Raw genomic sequence first — 16,380 nt, forward strand, 5'->3', positions numbered from 1 at the left:
GGCATGGTGACGCCCACTTCTAATCCCAGTGCTTAGGAGGCTGAGACAGGAGAATTGCAGTTTCGAGGCCAACCTCAGCAAATAGTAAGACTCTTATTAACCTAGTGAGACCCTGTTTCAAAATAAAAATAAAATTGAGCTGGGGGGTATAGTTCAGAGGTAGAATGCCCCCGAGTTCAATCCCCAGTACCACACACACAAAAAAAATTAAGATACTTACTCAAATGAAGAAAGTTCAGATAACAGATCAAGCCAATTGGAATAAATTATTACTGACTCTTTTTTTTTTTTTTTTTTTTTTTGCGGGTCTGGGGATGGAACCCAGGGGCATTTGACCTCCGAGCTACACCCCCTGCCCTATTTTTTATTCTTTATTTTGAAACCAGGTCTCACTGAGTTGCAGAGGGCTCACTAAGTAGCTGAGGCTGTCCGCGAACCACGATCCTCTGGTCTCAGCCTCCCAAATGCTGGGATTACAAGCATGCGCCACCACGCCCGGCTTATTACTGACTCTTAAATGGGATAATATATCCCTTCTTTTTCCTTTTTATATTTGCTGTTTTCTCCTTAACTGAGAACTCCATTTGGTCAAGTTTCTGTTAGCTGATTTTTTTTTCATATTTGTTTTAGAAAATGCGTAACACAGTTTGGGTAATAAAAAGACATGTTGATTGACCATCATAAGCATGATTTGGCAACCTAGGAAAATGTTCTCAATTTAATATGGAACAAGAACAGCCCAAGTGATCACATGTTTTCTGCCTTAGTGATTGACACCATATATAAAAAGCACAAGCAGTGCAGAAAGCAGTGGAGGAAGTGTTCAAGTGTACCTGGTTGGTGGTAGGAGAGAGAGTATGGTGCTATGAGTTTTCTTCCTTGGGCTCTTTAGGATCTTCTGTGATCCCAGTACTTTGGAGGCTGAGACAGGAGGATTACAGGTTCAAGGATAACCTTAGGGGTGTATCTCAGATGTAAAAATCTCCTGGATTTGCCGGGTGTGGTAGCGCACCCTTGTAATCCCTGCACTTCGGAGGCGGAGACAGGAGGATCGCGCAGGTTCGAAGCCAGCCTCGCTGGCTTAAGAGACCCTGTTTCCAAATAAAATACAAAATAGGTCTGGGAGTGTATCCCGGAGGTAGAAGGGTTTCATCGCCAGTACCACAAAAAAAAAAAAAAAAATCCTCTGGACTCAATCCCAAGTAACACACACACACACACACACACACACCTTCTGTCAGATGGTTCTGGTAACTTCAGCTGGCATACTAATACGTGTGGATTTTTAGGGCTCAGGCAGTGACTGCATGCAGGTGACCCCAGGGTCTCCTTTTCAGGGGGAGCAGCAGAGCACACACAGCAGCTGCCGGCCTTCCTTGGCCCCTGTCATCGCTGGCTTGCAAAACCTGGTGGGCACCAAAAGAGCTTCGGATCCTTCACAGAAAAGTCCAGGTACTGCATGGGAATATCTCCTGCAAAAACATCTTGTGGCTCAACTTTTTTAAAAGTACTACAGTTTTCAAAAACTCTCTTGTACAACCTTAGTATTTTCAAACCTTTGAACTTGATGGCCAAAGCCACAAGCTTTCCGAAGGAAAGGCAGTGTGTGTGTATGTGTTTGTATGTGTAGTGTGTGTGTGTGTTTTGTATTTTACTGGGGATTGACCTCTAGGGTGTCCTACCTCTGAGCTATTCCCCCAACCCTTTTTATTTTCCATTTTGAAAGAGCCTCACTACATAGGCCCTATTTCCAAATTAAAACAACTAAACTGGGCATAGTAATCCCAGCATTTGGGAGGCTGAGACAGTAGGGTTGCAGTTCGCGGACAGCCTCAGCTACTTAGTGAGGGCCTTTGCAACTCAGTGAGACTCAAAGTATAAAAATAGGGTTGGGGGTAAATAACACCTCACCGAAAAGAGATAAGAAGTGAATATGCCCTTGGGAATAGGACAGGGACAAGGGTCTTTTTAAATATTTCATTGAGTGGCAGGTTATCGATTTAGGCAGAGAAATGTACAGTGAAACACAAAAGATTTGTCCCCCAACATTGAATCACATGTTCCACGTGGCAGCTGCTGATCGACTTTTGTCAGACCAAATGATTATGACCTCACCCATCTCAAACAGCGAGCCCTTCTTTATTTTTTAAAATAATATATGTATATTCATGTTTATTTTAATTTTTTTTTTTTTTGGTACTGGAGATGGAACCCAGAGGCATTCTGCCTCTAAGCTACACCCCCGCCCGTGTGTGTGTGTGTGTGTGTGTGTGTGTGTGTGTGTGTGTGTGTGTGAGATTAGGGGTGGAACCCAGGGGCTTTTCTACCTCCAGGCTATATTCCCAGACCTATTTAATACTTTACAGGGTCTCACTAAGTTGCTGAGAGCCTCACTCAGTAGCTGAGGCTGGCTTCGAACCTGTGCGATCCTCCTATCTCAGCCTCCCAAGCTCTGGGATTATAAGCGTGCACCACCACGCTCAGCTTCCCCAGTCCTAGTTTTGATTCTTTATTTTGAAATAGGGTCTCGCTGAGTTGCAAAGGGTCTCACTAAGTAGCTGATGCTGTCCACAAATCCAGATCTTCCTGTCTCAGCCTCCCAAATGCTGGAATTACAAGCGTGCACCACACGCCCAGTTTAGAGGCCCTTCTTTAAGTAGAGGACCTAGTCCCTGATGACCGGGTGCCAGGCTGATGCAGAGAAGAGGTGCAAAGCCTGCTTACTTTAATGTCCTTTCTTTTTTTTTTTTTTGGTGGTGGTGGTACTGGGGTTCCTGGAAACCCTTCTACCTCCAGGCTACACTCTCATACCAATTTTTATACTTTCTTATTTGGAAACAGGTTCTCTTAAGCCAGTGCGGCTGGCTTCTAACCTTCGTGATACTCCTGTGTCCGCCTCCCAAGCACAGGGATTACAAGCGTGCTCCACCATGCCCGGCCAATGTCCTTTCTTAAAAGTCTAGACAACAATATTGTTTTCATGGGATGATAGTCAATCCTAAACACATTGCCTCTGAATTTTATTTTATTTTATTTTATTTTTTTGTTGGTGGTACTGGGGTTCCTGGAAGCCCTTCTACCTCCGGGCTACACTCCCAGACCTGTTTTTTATTTTTGGAAACAGGGTCTCTTAAGCCAGCACGGCTAACTTCGAACCTGCGCGATCCTCCTGTCTCCGTCTCCCAAGCGCGGGGATTACAAGCGTGCGCCACCACGCCCGGCTGCCTCTGAATTTTAAAAAGTTAATGGTCTTCTCTATTTATAGGCACAGATACAGGACCAAGGACTGTTGAGATAATTAGGGTAAGTCAGTTACTTTGCTTTTTTTATTCTTATTTCTGTTGGATTTGCGTAAAATGTACATTTTTCCCATCTTATAATTTCTTAGGAGTATGTTCTTCAAGTTACTGGAGTAGTAAACAGGGTCTATGTAACTGACACACAGAAATACAAAAAAGCACACGGATAAACACTGGGAATTTTTTTGCAAATCTTATCTTGAGTGAGTGAGGGTGTGTGTGAGTACGTGTGTGCGTGTGTGTGTGTGTGTGTGTGTGTGTGTGTGTGTGTGTGTTTTGGACATACTCTTGTAACTTTTTTTCTTCACTATAAAACATGGACTTTTCACCCTGCCAATAAGAATTTTTTGACAGCCTACAGTATGATTTCTGTTGGTTGTATAGTATTCCATTGAGATTGTGCTATAACATTCTTAACCAGTTTCCTCTTATTAGCATATTTCCCAATTTTTTATGCTGTATAGGAAAACATCCTTATATTTCTCATTTGTGCATATTATGGATAATCGCCTCATGTTTGATTCCTGGATGTGAAATTGTAGGATCAGAAGCTGTGCTTGACTGCGCGTGGTGGTGCACACTTGTAATCCCACTGCTTCAGAAGCTGAGACAGAAGGATTGCAGGTTCACGGCCAGCCTTGGTTCCTTAGTGAGGCCCTCTGTAACTTAGTGAAACCCTATTTCAAATAAAGAATAAAAAGCAGGGCTGAGGATGTAGCTCAGAGATAGCATGTTCCTGGGCTCAATCCCCAGTACCACAAAAATTAAATAAATAAATAAATAAATAAATAAATAAATAAATAAACAAACAAGCAAGGAGTGTGGCTCAGTGGTAGAGCACTCAGCTAGCATGGGCAGTAGACTGGGTTCTATCCCCAGCACCACCAAAAATAAAAAAGCCATGCTTGTTATTAAAGGCTTATATATGTGTTGCTAAATTGCCCTTTTGAAACGATTGTGTAAGGGCATTTCAGTTCATAAATATGTCAAGCCCTAATTTTCAACTCGTGTGTGATATTCAGAATATTAGAAAGTAGTCTTCTGCTTTGATCACTTAGACCATAAATTTGGGGTTCAAGAAGAAGTAAAAAAAATTATGACCCTGTTGTAATCATAGTAATCAACTGTAGTAAGGTGGTATCCAGCATAGGTTAGCTCTCTGGATGCAATCATAGCTCTGTTTGAAGGTGCTCTAGGACTTACTCATTTGGCTGTATTTGTTTGCTGGGACTGCCATATCAAAATGCCACAGACTGGGCATATTCAATAATAGAAGCTTATGTCTCACAGCTCTGGAGGCTGAAAGTCCAAGATCAGGGTGGCCTCTCCAGGTCCGCTCTCCTTGGCTTACAGATGGGCAGCTTCTCCCAGGGATCTCACGGGGTCTTTTCTTTTAAAGTCTTATTTTGCTGTGTCCTTACCTTCCATTCTTATGGAAATATCATGGACTAAGACTCCTCATAAGGATTAAGGCCCACTCTAACAGCCTTATTTTAAAGGGATGCAATCTAGTCCATAAGAGTAGCTCTATGCTCATTAGCAAGTGGACCCCAATTTTCTCATCTGTAGAATGGAGGAGGTAGCACTACCATTCTTTTGTGTGTAGGAGGGTTTTGGGGATGGAACCCAGGGGCATTTTTTACCTCTGAGCTACACCCCCTGCTCTATTTTTCATTCTTCATTTTGAAACCGGGTCTCACTGAGTTGCAGAGGGCCTCACTAAGTAGCTGAGGCTGTCCATGAACCGCGATCCCCGTCTCAGCCTCCCCAATGCTGGGATTACAACGCCCGGCTTAGTACTACCACTCTTCAAAGGCTAACATAGTTGTATGAACTACATAAGGAAGGAGCTCTGCAGCCATCAAAGACTCTCTACCACAGCATCAAGGACATTCAGGCCAAGGTCGTCATATGTTTATATCCATGTCAGTTATTTCTGTTTTGTTTTATTTTGTATTGTGATGCTGAGGATTGAACTCAGAGCCTTGTGAATGCTAAGTACATCTAAATAATTTGAGAACCTCACCCAACAGTGCTATCATTTTTGTTTTTGATTATCCTATGTGTTCTTTTTTATCTTTTTTTTTTTTTTTTTTTTTGGTGTGTGTGTGTGTGTGTGTGTGGTACTGAGGACTGAACCCAGGGACATTCTACTCTGGGCTACACCTCCAACCCTATTTTTTTTTTTTAATTTTGAAACAGGGTCTCACTAGGTCTCACTGATTGCTGAGGCTGTCCTGAAACCTGCAATCCTCCCCTCTCAGCCTCCCAAGTACTGGGGTGCACCACAACACCTGGCTTGACTGTCCTACATGGTCTAAAGGACTTAAGAAGGAAATCAGCCACATCTCTTTGGACTTTGGCATGTCAACTAATTGGGATTTGATCCTGGACCCCGAAGCATTCCATCTTCCTCCCTCTCTACCCACCACGGGTTCCTTTTCCTGTTTTGCTGGCCAGAAAGATGGGGTTTCTTTATGACTTTAGCGCTCACCCCAGCTTTTGTGCTTTTTGACTGGGAGCCACTCTGAGGGCAAAGCTGCCAGAAGAGAAAACTGGACAGCGTGGCCCTGCCGCCACTTCTCCAAGCGTCCATTTGCCACCACAGTTAACGTGGTTCCTTTACATTTCAGAGGCCACAGGTAGTTGCTTTTTCTGTTTGACAGGACTTCTTCATTGTAATCAGCACAAAAAGATGCTTAGTGTGTGTGTGCTGCATGCCAGAATCAGACCAGTCCTTTATTCTCCTAGTGGTTTGTAAAATGTTGACCCTGGGGCGTAGATATGGGGGGCCACGAGCAGAGCCACGTCTTTTCCCGAGCCCTGCATTTCACTTCCCTACAAACTGCTGTCGCCACAGTGGGTGTCCTCCAGGATCCTTTGTTTTAACACAGTCCATGACTTTTCTGGAGCCAAGAGTGTTTGTTCACACTCAGAAGAGCATGATATATGTGGCAGTTTAATCATAAACACCATATGAGAACAGACTTGGCCAAGACTGCAGCAGAATTGGCCACTGCCCTGAGTAGCAACATAGGTTTTTGTTTTTGTTTCTTTAATTAACTCCTACTATTGCCTTTGTGGAGGGTGGTACTGGGGATTGACACCCCAGCCCTATTTTATTTTTATATTTTGAAACGGGCTCACTAAGTTGCAGAGGGCCTGATGTTGCCAAGGCTGGCCACAAACCTGGGATCATCCTGTCTAAACCTCCCAAGTACTGGAATTACAAGCATGCGCCACCACACCCAGCTCTGCTATTGCCTTTTATCAAGTCTTCTCTGTGTGCCAGCTCTGTGCTGTATTATCTCATTTAACCCTCAAGCCATTACTGTGGGGTACACGTATTCTTCCCATTTTGCACATAGAGATGGAAGCTCTAAGAGTCTAAATTCTCCAGGACTCCACAGCTAACCAAGTGCTGGAGCCTAAACAGGCCTTTCTGACTCAAGACCTGGCACATAACCCCCCTTGTGATCCTGGCCTCCTGCCTCATAGAGAGATTTTGTTCAATAGCATTCTGGGGACAATCAGGTTGTGGCTTTTTATTAAACATTCAAGTGTGATGTTTTCTTTCTGTTTTAGGAGCTCAGCGATGCTCTTGGAATCAGTATTGCTGGAGGCAAAGGAAGCCCCTTGGGAGATATCCCCATATTTATTGCCATGATTCAGGCCAGTGGAGTGGCCGCACGTACACAGAAGCTTAAAGTAAGCTAGAGGGGACAGGTTTAAGTGCTGACAGCTTGTGACAGGGTGGGGGAGGATGCTGTGGCCCTGGGTGCCTTGTTTAAAGTTGGAATTCCAAAAACCCTCAGAGACCCATGCTGAGGGCAAAATGCACTTGAGGAACTTTATATCTCCAAATCATTAGGTCCCTGGGCATATAAAAATGTTACTGTTTATATCAAAGCTTCTCAGTAAAAGAAGAAATTGCAGCACTTTTGCGAGCCTTCCCAGACCCCTCTTAGCACCTCATTCTACCCAAAATTGGTTTTCAGCTCAGAGGAGTTGGACCTTAGACTCTTCCCCTAACCAAAAAGAATCAACATTTTTATGATTTTTTTTTCCTCTTGCCCTTTCATCTTAACTGAGGTAGAAAAATAAAGCAGAAAATATTTGGCTTCCTCATCTGTGCTTTATTGAACAGTTAATTTCTACACCCCACTATTACTGGTGAATAGATGTCTGGAACACCACTGTTACCCAAATACAAAGGTGACCTACCGTGCCTTTTTAGTAATCAAATCTGACCCCCTTCTTGTCTCTCTGATTGGTCTGCATTTGGGGAAAGCCATAAAAATTCCTCATGCTTCTCGAACGTGCACGAACAGTAGCCACACGGCATCTTCACAATGGCCACAGATGGGAAATATGACTTATAAAGAATTTTAAGCATTCATCTCAAATTTAATTTTTCTTAATGATAGTGATTTTCCACCACTTTTGTCCTTCCAGGTTGGAGATCGGATTGTCAGCATTAACGGGCAACCTTTGGATGGGCTGTCTCACGCAGACGTGGTTAATCTGCTGAAGAACGCCTACGGGCACATTATCCTGCAGGTACTGCGATCAATGGGACGCGCAGCTGCGAGAGGCAGATAAGTGGCGGGTGGGAAAGATTGAGCGTCACTGGCAGTAAGCGTCACCAGCCAGCAGGGTGTCTGCTGGTGTGAATTATGGAGGTTGAAAGCAAGAAATTATTATTTTTATTCAGAAATTCTTTAATGCCACCCGTCCGGGCAGTGAGCATGATTATATGAAAGCATAACAAGGGGAGAAAAATTACTCTTCGCTTCACATGATAAATCAACAAGGCTTTTAGCTTCCGGCGTTCTTTTGTAAATCAAAGTTTGTAAGGAATAGAAAATGATTTCCTTTCTTATGCCCAAAAGACCATTCCTAGACAAGCCCAAATGCTGTTTCTTCTCGTCCCTTTAAAGGAAGAGAAGAATACAATGCTTTTCCTCCTGTAGCATGTGATCGCCAACACCATTAAACTCTCCCTGCATAGTGGTCATCAATTAAGGCAGACAATTATTGATCAGCCACGGTCCACGCGAGTACCATCCCGCGGCACAGATGAGGAAGTCGAAGCAGAGGGTGTCATTAATTACCTCTTCTTGTATCTCAGCACTTGGGCTGTCTCTGAGATTGATACCACAGGGTTGATGGAGAGGCAGCTTACTGGCAGAGTCCCCAAACGTAGGGGTATAATCACCATACTTCCACAGAGGTAGTATAATGTGGTTTAGAGGTAAAAAGAATAAAACCTACAACCAGCCATTCAGTAATTCTAGCCTGAAAATAAGAAGCCTGGATTGAGCAGCTGGTACATTTAATTCATGGTGCTTAGCACTAACATCTTGGAGGCCTGGGCCCAAAGTGCCCAGACGGACATTAGAAAAGGTAAATAACGGCTTGTATGAAGAGAATCCTGTAAATACTTTCACTAGATTTAGGGGGGTTTATGTGATAGGCTGAATTTTAATTGGTTCCCCAAGTTTCTTCTGAACACAAACCAAAACACGGTGTGGACAGGCCTAGATTTGGCTTACCTTGGACTTGCTGCCCTCAGTTTCCAGAAAACTTAATGTGTAGTTACCTCCCATTCCTCCCTCCACCCCTACTAACCCTTTGCCTTGTTACCTGACTTGCTCATCCTACGCAGTATACTGACCCCTAGAGGCAGTCATAACGAGTGCAGCTCTCGAGCGTCAGTGCTGTTGGGTAAGAGGACTTCACTTTGAATAGGGAACTGTGGCAAGAAAGGAGGCTTTCCCTTAGCAATATCTGACGTTGTTTTTATTTTCACACTCTGATATAATTTTTGGCTTCATCTTCACAAAGAAATAAGAAACAGCTTGGGGCAAGTGTAGCTCAATGGGGGTCCCGACTTTCATCCCAGTACTCCCACAAAAACACAGGGGTTTTTTTGTTTTTTTGGTTGTTTTTTTTTTTCGATATTGGGGATGGAACCCAGGGACCTTCTACCTCCAAGGTACATCCCAGGCCCTATTTTTTATTCTTTATTTTGAAACAGGGTCTCACTGAGTTGCAGAGGGCCTCACTAAGTAGCTGAGGCTGGCTGCGAACTGCGATCCTCCTGTCTCAGCCTCCCGAATGCTGGGATTACAGGCATGCACCACCACGCCTGACTCAAAAACACAATTTAAAAGCATGACATTAACAAGCTGGGCATGGTGATACATGCTTGTAATCCCAGCATTCAGGAGGCTGAGACAGGAGGATCACAGTTCGCAGCCAGCCTCAGCTACTTAGTGAGGCCCTCTGCAACTCAGTGAGACCCTGTTTCAAAATAAGGAATAAAAGCCAGGCGTGGTGGCACAAGCTTGTACTCCCCGCACTTGGGAGGCTGAGACAGGAGGATCGCGCAGGTTTGAAGCCAGCCTGCTGGCTTAAGAGACCCTGTTTCCAAATAAAATATTTTTAAAAAATAGGTCTGGCCGAGCATGGTGGTGCACGCTTGTAATCCCTGCTCTTGGGAGGCGGAGACAGGAGGATAGCGCAGGTTCAAAACCAGCTGCGCTGGCTTAAGAGACCCTGTTTCCAAAAATAAAATAAGTCTGGGAGTGTAGCCCGGAGGTAGAAGGGCTTCCAGGAACCCCAGTACCACCAAAATAAATAAATAAATAATAATAAAAATTAAAAATAGGTCTGGGAGTGTAGCCCAGAAGTAGAAGGGTTCCATCCCCAATATCACCATAATAATAATAATAATAATAATAATAATAAATAGGACTGGGAGTGTAGTTTGGAGGTAGAATGCCCCTGGGTTCTATTCCCAGTACAACAACAAAAAAAGCATGACATTAACTAAATTTTAAAAGTACCTTAAATGAAGCCGGGCGTGGTGGCGCACGCTTGTAATCCCAGCATTTGGGAGGCTGAGGCCAGAGGATCACGGTTCGCAGACAGCCTCAGCTACTTAGTGAGGCCCTCTGCGACTCAGTGAGACCCGGTTTCAAAATAAAGAATAAAAAATAGGGCAGGGGCTGTAGCTCAGAGGTCAAATGCCCCTGGGTTCCAGACCCACAAAAAAATAAAAATAAAATAAAATAAAAAATAAAAGTACCTTAAATGAAAGTGAGCTTACACTCTGCCATGCAGAATTAACACTTCATTTCAGCCAAATTGCCACCATTAACATACTTTTGAGAGAATTCCTTATTTTTCTTATTTCTGTATTTTAGGAAGAAAATGAAATGTGATCTCAAAATGTTCTCTTGTGTGAGCCACATTAGTTGGTGTTTTTATTTTCTAACAAGGGCTATTTAAAATGGGCGGAATCCTTTGAGATCTCAATAATCACAACCTTCACACTTTGGGGTAGGGAACATATGTGCTGCCAGAGGCATTAGACACAAAACCCAGGAAGCTCTCATGTCCTGCACCAAGTGCCTCCGGATTGCATCGTATGTTTGTTTTAATTAAAACAATGTGCCTGGAGTAGTGCCAGCAGTGCAGGTCTCACAGCTAACTTGTCATTAGGCAATTATTTTTATTATCAAGTAAGCCAGGCGGTTGGCAGAGTAGTGGGGAAGGTCAGATAACTGTGCCTGATGATGTGGAAAAGACTGCTGTGTCTCGTGCAAAGGAGTCAGCAAATGGTGTTGGCACGGGGAAGATTAAGGTCTGCATCAGTATTCTGCAGGGTGGACAAGGAGACAGTGGAAGACACAGCCACTGTGTCTGTAAGCTTCTCCCCACAGTTTAAATTTCTAGTTCTAGGTTTAAGAAAGAGGCAGGTATCTCTGCTCTTACAGTCTGAGAGGTGTTTGTACTAAGGATTGAACCCAGGAGCGTTCTGTCACTAAACTATACTCCAAGTACTCCAAGCCTTTTTTTTTTTTTTTTTTTTTTTTTTTTTTTTTTTTTTTTTGGCGGTACTGGGGATGGAACCCAGGGGCATTCTACCTTCGAGTGACACCCCCAGCCCTAGTTTTTATTTGTTTTGAAACAGGGTCTCACTGTGTTGCAAAGGGCCTTGCTAAGTAGCTGAGGCTGTCTGCAAGCCACGATCCTCCTGTCTCAGTCTTCCAAATGCTGGGATTACAAACGTGCACCACCACACTCGGCTACCCCAAGCCTTTTTTGCTTTTTATTTTGAGCTAATTAATGTTACCAAGTTGCCTAGGGTGGCCTTAAACTTGCAGTTATCCTGTGTCACCCTCCTAAGTAGCTAGGGTTACAGGCATGCACCCCCATGCCTGACTTAAAGTCTGATGAGATTTTATTTCCTGTTACACATTGCTCAAGTGAGATTTATTTGGCTGTTTTAGGTGTTTTAAACGTTCCCATTTGCTTCTGAACTTCCATAGTGTGCCTCGTTCAATTCTATTGTTTTTGGAATTACGGTAATACCTTTTGGGACAAAATCAGGTAACCTATACTCTTCTTGAAAAGTGGTGTAGAAGAATGAATATATCAGATATTAGGAATTTGTGGAGCTCCTCCTGGGTCCATTAAGAGATATTCCAAATCAGGTGTGACGGCACACACTGTAATCCCAGTACTTGGAAGGCTGAGACAGGAGGATTATAGGTTTGAGACTAGCCTTAGCAGCTTAGTGAAACCCTGTTTCAAGTAAAAAAAAAAAAAAAAAACAAAAAGGGCTGGGAATGTAGCACAGAGATAGAATGCCCATAGGTTCAATCTCCAGTACCAACACATAAATACATACATGTTTTTTTTGTTTGTTTTTTGTTTTTTGGATTTTTTGTTTGTTTTTGTTTTTGTTTTTGTTTTTGTTTTTTGGTGGTACTGGGGTTCCTGGAAGCCCTTCTACCTCCGGGCTACACTTCCAGACCTATTTTTTACATTTTTATTTGAAAACAGGGTCTCCTAAGCCAGTGCGTGCGGCTGGCTTCGAACCTGCGCGATCCTCCTGCCACCACGCCCAGCTACATACATGTTTAATGTGTTTAAACAAGTTAAATAAGTTAAAGCTTAAAAATTAAGAATTAAGGACTTCCCAGGCACAGTGGTGCACACCTGAATTCCCAATACTGAGGAGGCTGAAACAGGAGGATTGCAGGTTTGCTACCAGTGTGCAATAGTTTAGCAAGACTTTGTTTCAAATAAAAAGTAAAGTTGGGCATGTGGTGGTGCACACTTGTAATTCCAGTACTTGTGAGGCTGAGACAGGAGGATCATGGTTTCAAAGCCAGCCTCAGCAAATTAGTGAGGCCTTCAACAACTTAGACCCTATTTCCAAAAGAAAAATTAGAAATAGGCTGGGAAAGCCAGGCATAGTGGCACACACTTGTAATCCCAGCACTTGGGAGGCTGAGACAAGGAGGATCGCAGGTTCTCAGCCAACCTCAGCTACTTAGTGGGGCTCTCCACAACTTAGTGAGACCCTGTTTCAAAATAAAGAATAAAAAATAGTGCTAGGGGTATAGCTTGGAGGTAGAATGCTCATGGGTTCAATCTCTAGTACTGAAAAAAAAAAAAAAAAAGGCTGGGAAGCCAGGTGTGGTGGCATACACCTGTGATCTCAGTGCTTGGGAGGCTGAGACAGGTGGATCATGGTTCAAGGCCAACCTTAGCAAATAATGACACAACCTAGCACACAGCAACCTAGTAAGACCTTTCTGTTCTGTTGGAAGCCTTCTTAGTCATCAGCTATAAGGTCACCTCAGTCTAGCTTGGGAGGGGCACAAACTGCCCACCCAAATGGAGATTTGTTTGCATGAAGACAAATCTCCAAGAACTAAATGAGAATGATACACAGAGACCCCGACAACTTCCTTATTTCCCAGAATCTTAACCTTTTCTTCTCTGATTTATCCATGACTAGCTTAATGTTTTTCCCTGACTGATTCCATGACTGTATTGCTGTTTCCTGTAATTAATCATTTTGTACAGTGTTTTGGTTAAAACCCTAAATAAGAGAAAAACCCTGGTAGGAGGAAGGCAGGAGAGACCTTTCTCTCCTCTCCAACCACCTATACTTCCAAAAATTATTCTGACTCCTGTCATTCATGTAAGAGACTTCTAATCTAATCAGTCAATCAACATCAACATCATCTGCAATTCTGTTTCAAAACAAAAAATAAAATTAGGCTGGCTCAGAGCCTGTGACTCAGAGGTATAATGCTCCCTTGGTTTAATTCGCAGTGCTCCCACAAAATAAGACTGGGGTGTAACTCAGAGGTAGAATGCCTCTGGGTTCATTCCTAATACCTAAATAAATAAATAAGACTAAAAGGATTGGTGTGTAGCTCAGTGTAGAACACCCCTAGGTTCAATCTTCAAGTATTTCCACACATATAACCCACACACACAGCCAGGTGTGGTGGCACACACCTGTAATCCCAGCATTTGGGAGGCTGAGATATTAGGATTGCTGTTCGCGGACAGCCTCAGGTACTTTATGAGGCCCTTTGCAACTCAGTGAGGCCCTGTTTCAAAATAAAGAATAAAAAATAGGAGTTGGGAATGTAGCTCGGAGGTAGAATGCCCCTGGGTTCCATCCCTAGTACTGCAAAAAAAGAAAAAAAGAAAAAAAAAAGAAACCCACCCACACAGTTAATAACTGAGGATGTAGCTCAATGGAAAAGTGTCTACCAGACACAGAGAAGGCCCTGGTTTTGATCCCCAGCACCACACAAAAAATATATGTATGGAACCAGGCATGGTGACGCACACTTGTAATCCACGCATTTGGGAGGCTTAGACAGAAGGACTGCGGTTAGAGGACAGCCTCAGCTACTACTTAGTGAGGCCCTTTGCAACTCAGTGAGACACCATTTCAAAATAAAAAATAGGGCTAGGAGTGTGGCTTGAAGGTAGAATGCCCCTAGGCTCCATTCCCAGTACTAAAAAAAAAAAGAAAGAAAGAAAGAAAGAAAAGACTACAAGTCCTTTGACAGCAGCTACAATGAACTGAACAGAGCAGTGCATCTCCCATCTTAACCTGCTCCAGAAACATCTGGAGGGCTCCCTATACCAGATTGCTGTGGCCGCTCACAATTTTGGTTGTTGTAGGGCCAGTGTGGGATTGAGGAATTTTTATTTCTGCTAACAAGATTCCAGGTGTTGCTGATGCTGCTAATTCAGGACCACAGCTGAGAGCTGCTGGAGTAGAACCTTATGTAAGAGTTGCAAGGGTTCCCACATGATACTCTGTGTGTCTAAAATACCCATCTTAAAACAACTTATTGAGGCCCTCTGCAACTTAGTGAGACCCTGTTTCAAAATAAAAAAAAGAAAAACAGAGCTAAGGTATAGCTTAAGGGTAGAATGTCCTTGGGTTCAATCCCCAGTACCACAAAAATAAAATATCCATCTCAGCTGGGTGTGGTGGTGCACACCTGCAGTCCCAGTATTGGAAGGCTGAGACAGGAAAATGCCTGGCATTGGTAGAACATGCCTCTAATCCCATTATTTGGGATCTTTTTTTTCAGGTCTGTGGATGGAACCCAGGAGCATTCGACCTCCAAGCTGAGGCTTGGGACAGCCTCGGCTACTTAGTGAGGCCCTCTGCAACTCAGTGAGACCCAGTTTCAAAATAAAAAATAAAAAACAGGGCAGGGGCGTAGCTCAGAGGTTGAATGCCCCTGGGTTCCATCCCCAGACCTGCAAAAATTAATTAATTTAATTTAATAGGTCTGGGAGTGTAGCCCAGAGGTAGAAAGTCTCTGGGTTCCATACCAGTACCGCAAAAAAATAAAAAATAAAAATAAAAGTAAGAAAGGGCTAGGGGTGTAGCTTTGAGGTAGAATGCCCCTGGGTTTAATTCCAGTTACCAAAACAATAAATAAAAAAGGAGCAAATCAGAGGGCTGAGAATATGAGGGTACATCTCAGTGGTGGAGCACTTGCCTAGCATGTGTAAGGGCCTAGGTTTGATCTCTAGTTCCACAAAGCAAACAAAAAAATCAGTACAGTCGTCAGTTTGGTCCAGAATAATGAACAGCTCACCGGGGTTCGGATTTGTGTGTGTGTGCGCACGGTGTATGTGTGTATGGTACAAGCGTGCGCCACCACGCCCAGCTCGACCCTGTTTCAATATAAAAAATAAAAGCCAGGCGTGATGGTGCATGCTTGTAATGCCAGCACTTGGGAAGCTGAGACAGGAGGATTGCGCAGGTTCAAAGCCAGCCTTCTGTCTTTGAGCTATACCTCCAGGCTATTTTACTTTTTTATTTTGAAATAGGGTCTCGTTATGTTACAGAGGGCCTTGTTAAGTTGCTGAGGCTGGCTGCAAACCTGTGGCCCTCCTGTCTCAGCCTCCCGGGTACTGGAAATACAAGTGTGCACCACCATGCCTGGCTTCAGGGGTGGAAATTAGAGATGTGTTGTAGGAGTGTGCGTGCGGAGCAAGCAGTCAGTGCACGTGTGAGCGTGGTTGAAGGAGCAGTTTGTGAATTCTTAACCTTGGCCGCCCAGTAAAACCACTGACCTCAATGCCAGTTCCGGATCCCACTCCAGAGTTGTGATTTAGTTGATCTGGGAGATGTCCCAGGCAACCGAGCACATGAAGGTCGGGTTCATGGCGAACAGAGGCAAGCAGAGCCATGAAGAGTCGTAAACTGCAGGAAAAGGACAAAGACTTAACATTTGGAGGTTGAAACAAAGACCTAGTTAAGACCTATAATAGAGGTAGGTTTGAGTTTCAGAAAGTTGTGAGCGGACAACCAAGCATGACGGCACACATTTGTAATTCCAGTACCTGGGAGGCTGAGATAGGAGGATCGCAGGTTGGAGACCAGCCTCAGCTACTAAGTGAGGCACCCAAACAGTTTAGTGAGACCCTGTGTCAAAGAATTAAAAATATGGCTGCGGTGTAACTCAGAGGTACAATGCCCTTGGTTCCATCCCCAGTACCACAAAGATAAAAACAGAAAAAAAAAAGTTGAGCCGACAACTGGGCACCATGGCACACACGTGTAATCTCAGCAACTCTGGAGGCTGAGGCAGGAGGATCACAAGTTCAAGACCAGACTTGGCCACTTATATAGAGACCCTATTTCAAAAAAAATAAAAATAAAAAGGAAGCCAGCCATGGTGGTGCACGCATGAAATCCCAGTACTTGGGAGGCCGAGACAGGAGGATC

General features: G+C 43.8%; 1 protein-coding gene across 3 annotated transcripts in view; it reads left to right on the top strand.

Moving 5' to 3' along the window:
- Positions 1 to 16,380, top strand: part of PATJ (PATJ crumbs cell polarity complex component) — a gene marked incomplete at both ends in the record, with an annotated part of 372,146 nt that overhangs the window by 333,926 nt on the left and 21,840 nt on the right. For all 3 annotated transcript variants that reach the window (XM_080692386.1, XM_080692387.1, XM_080692385.1), the window contains 4 exons: positions 1,338 to 1,452; positions 3,266 to 3,303; positions 6,885 to 7,007; positions 7,755 to 7,859. In XM_080692386.1, the coding sequence (XP_080548512.1) occupies positions 1,338 to 1,452; positions 3,266 to 3,303; positions 6,885 to 7,007; positions 7,755 to 7,859 (381 nt within the window). The remainder of the gene's footprint in view (positions 1 to 1,337; positions 1,453 to 3,265; positions 3,304 to 6,884; positions 7,008 to 7,754; positions 7,860 to 16,380) is intronic.

Source organism: Muscardinus avellanarius (genome assembly GCF_963383645.1).
Source record: "Muscardinus avellanarius genome assembly, chromosome: 3".
In the NCBI taxonomy this organism is placed as follows: domain Eukaryota; kingdom Metazoa; phylum Chordata; class Mammalia; order Rodentia; family Gliridae; genus Muscardinus; species Muscardinus avellanarius.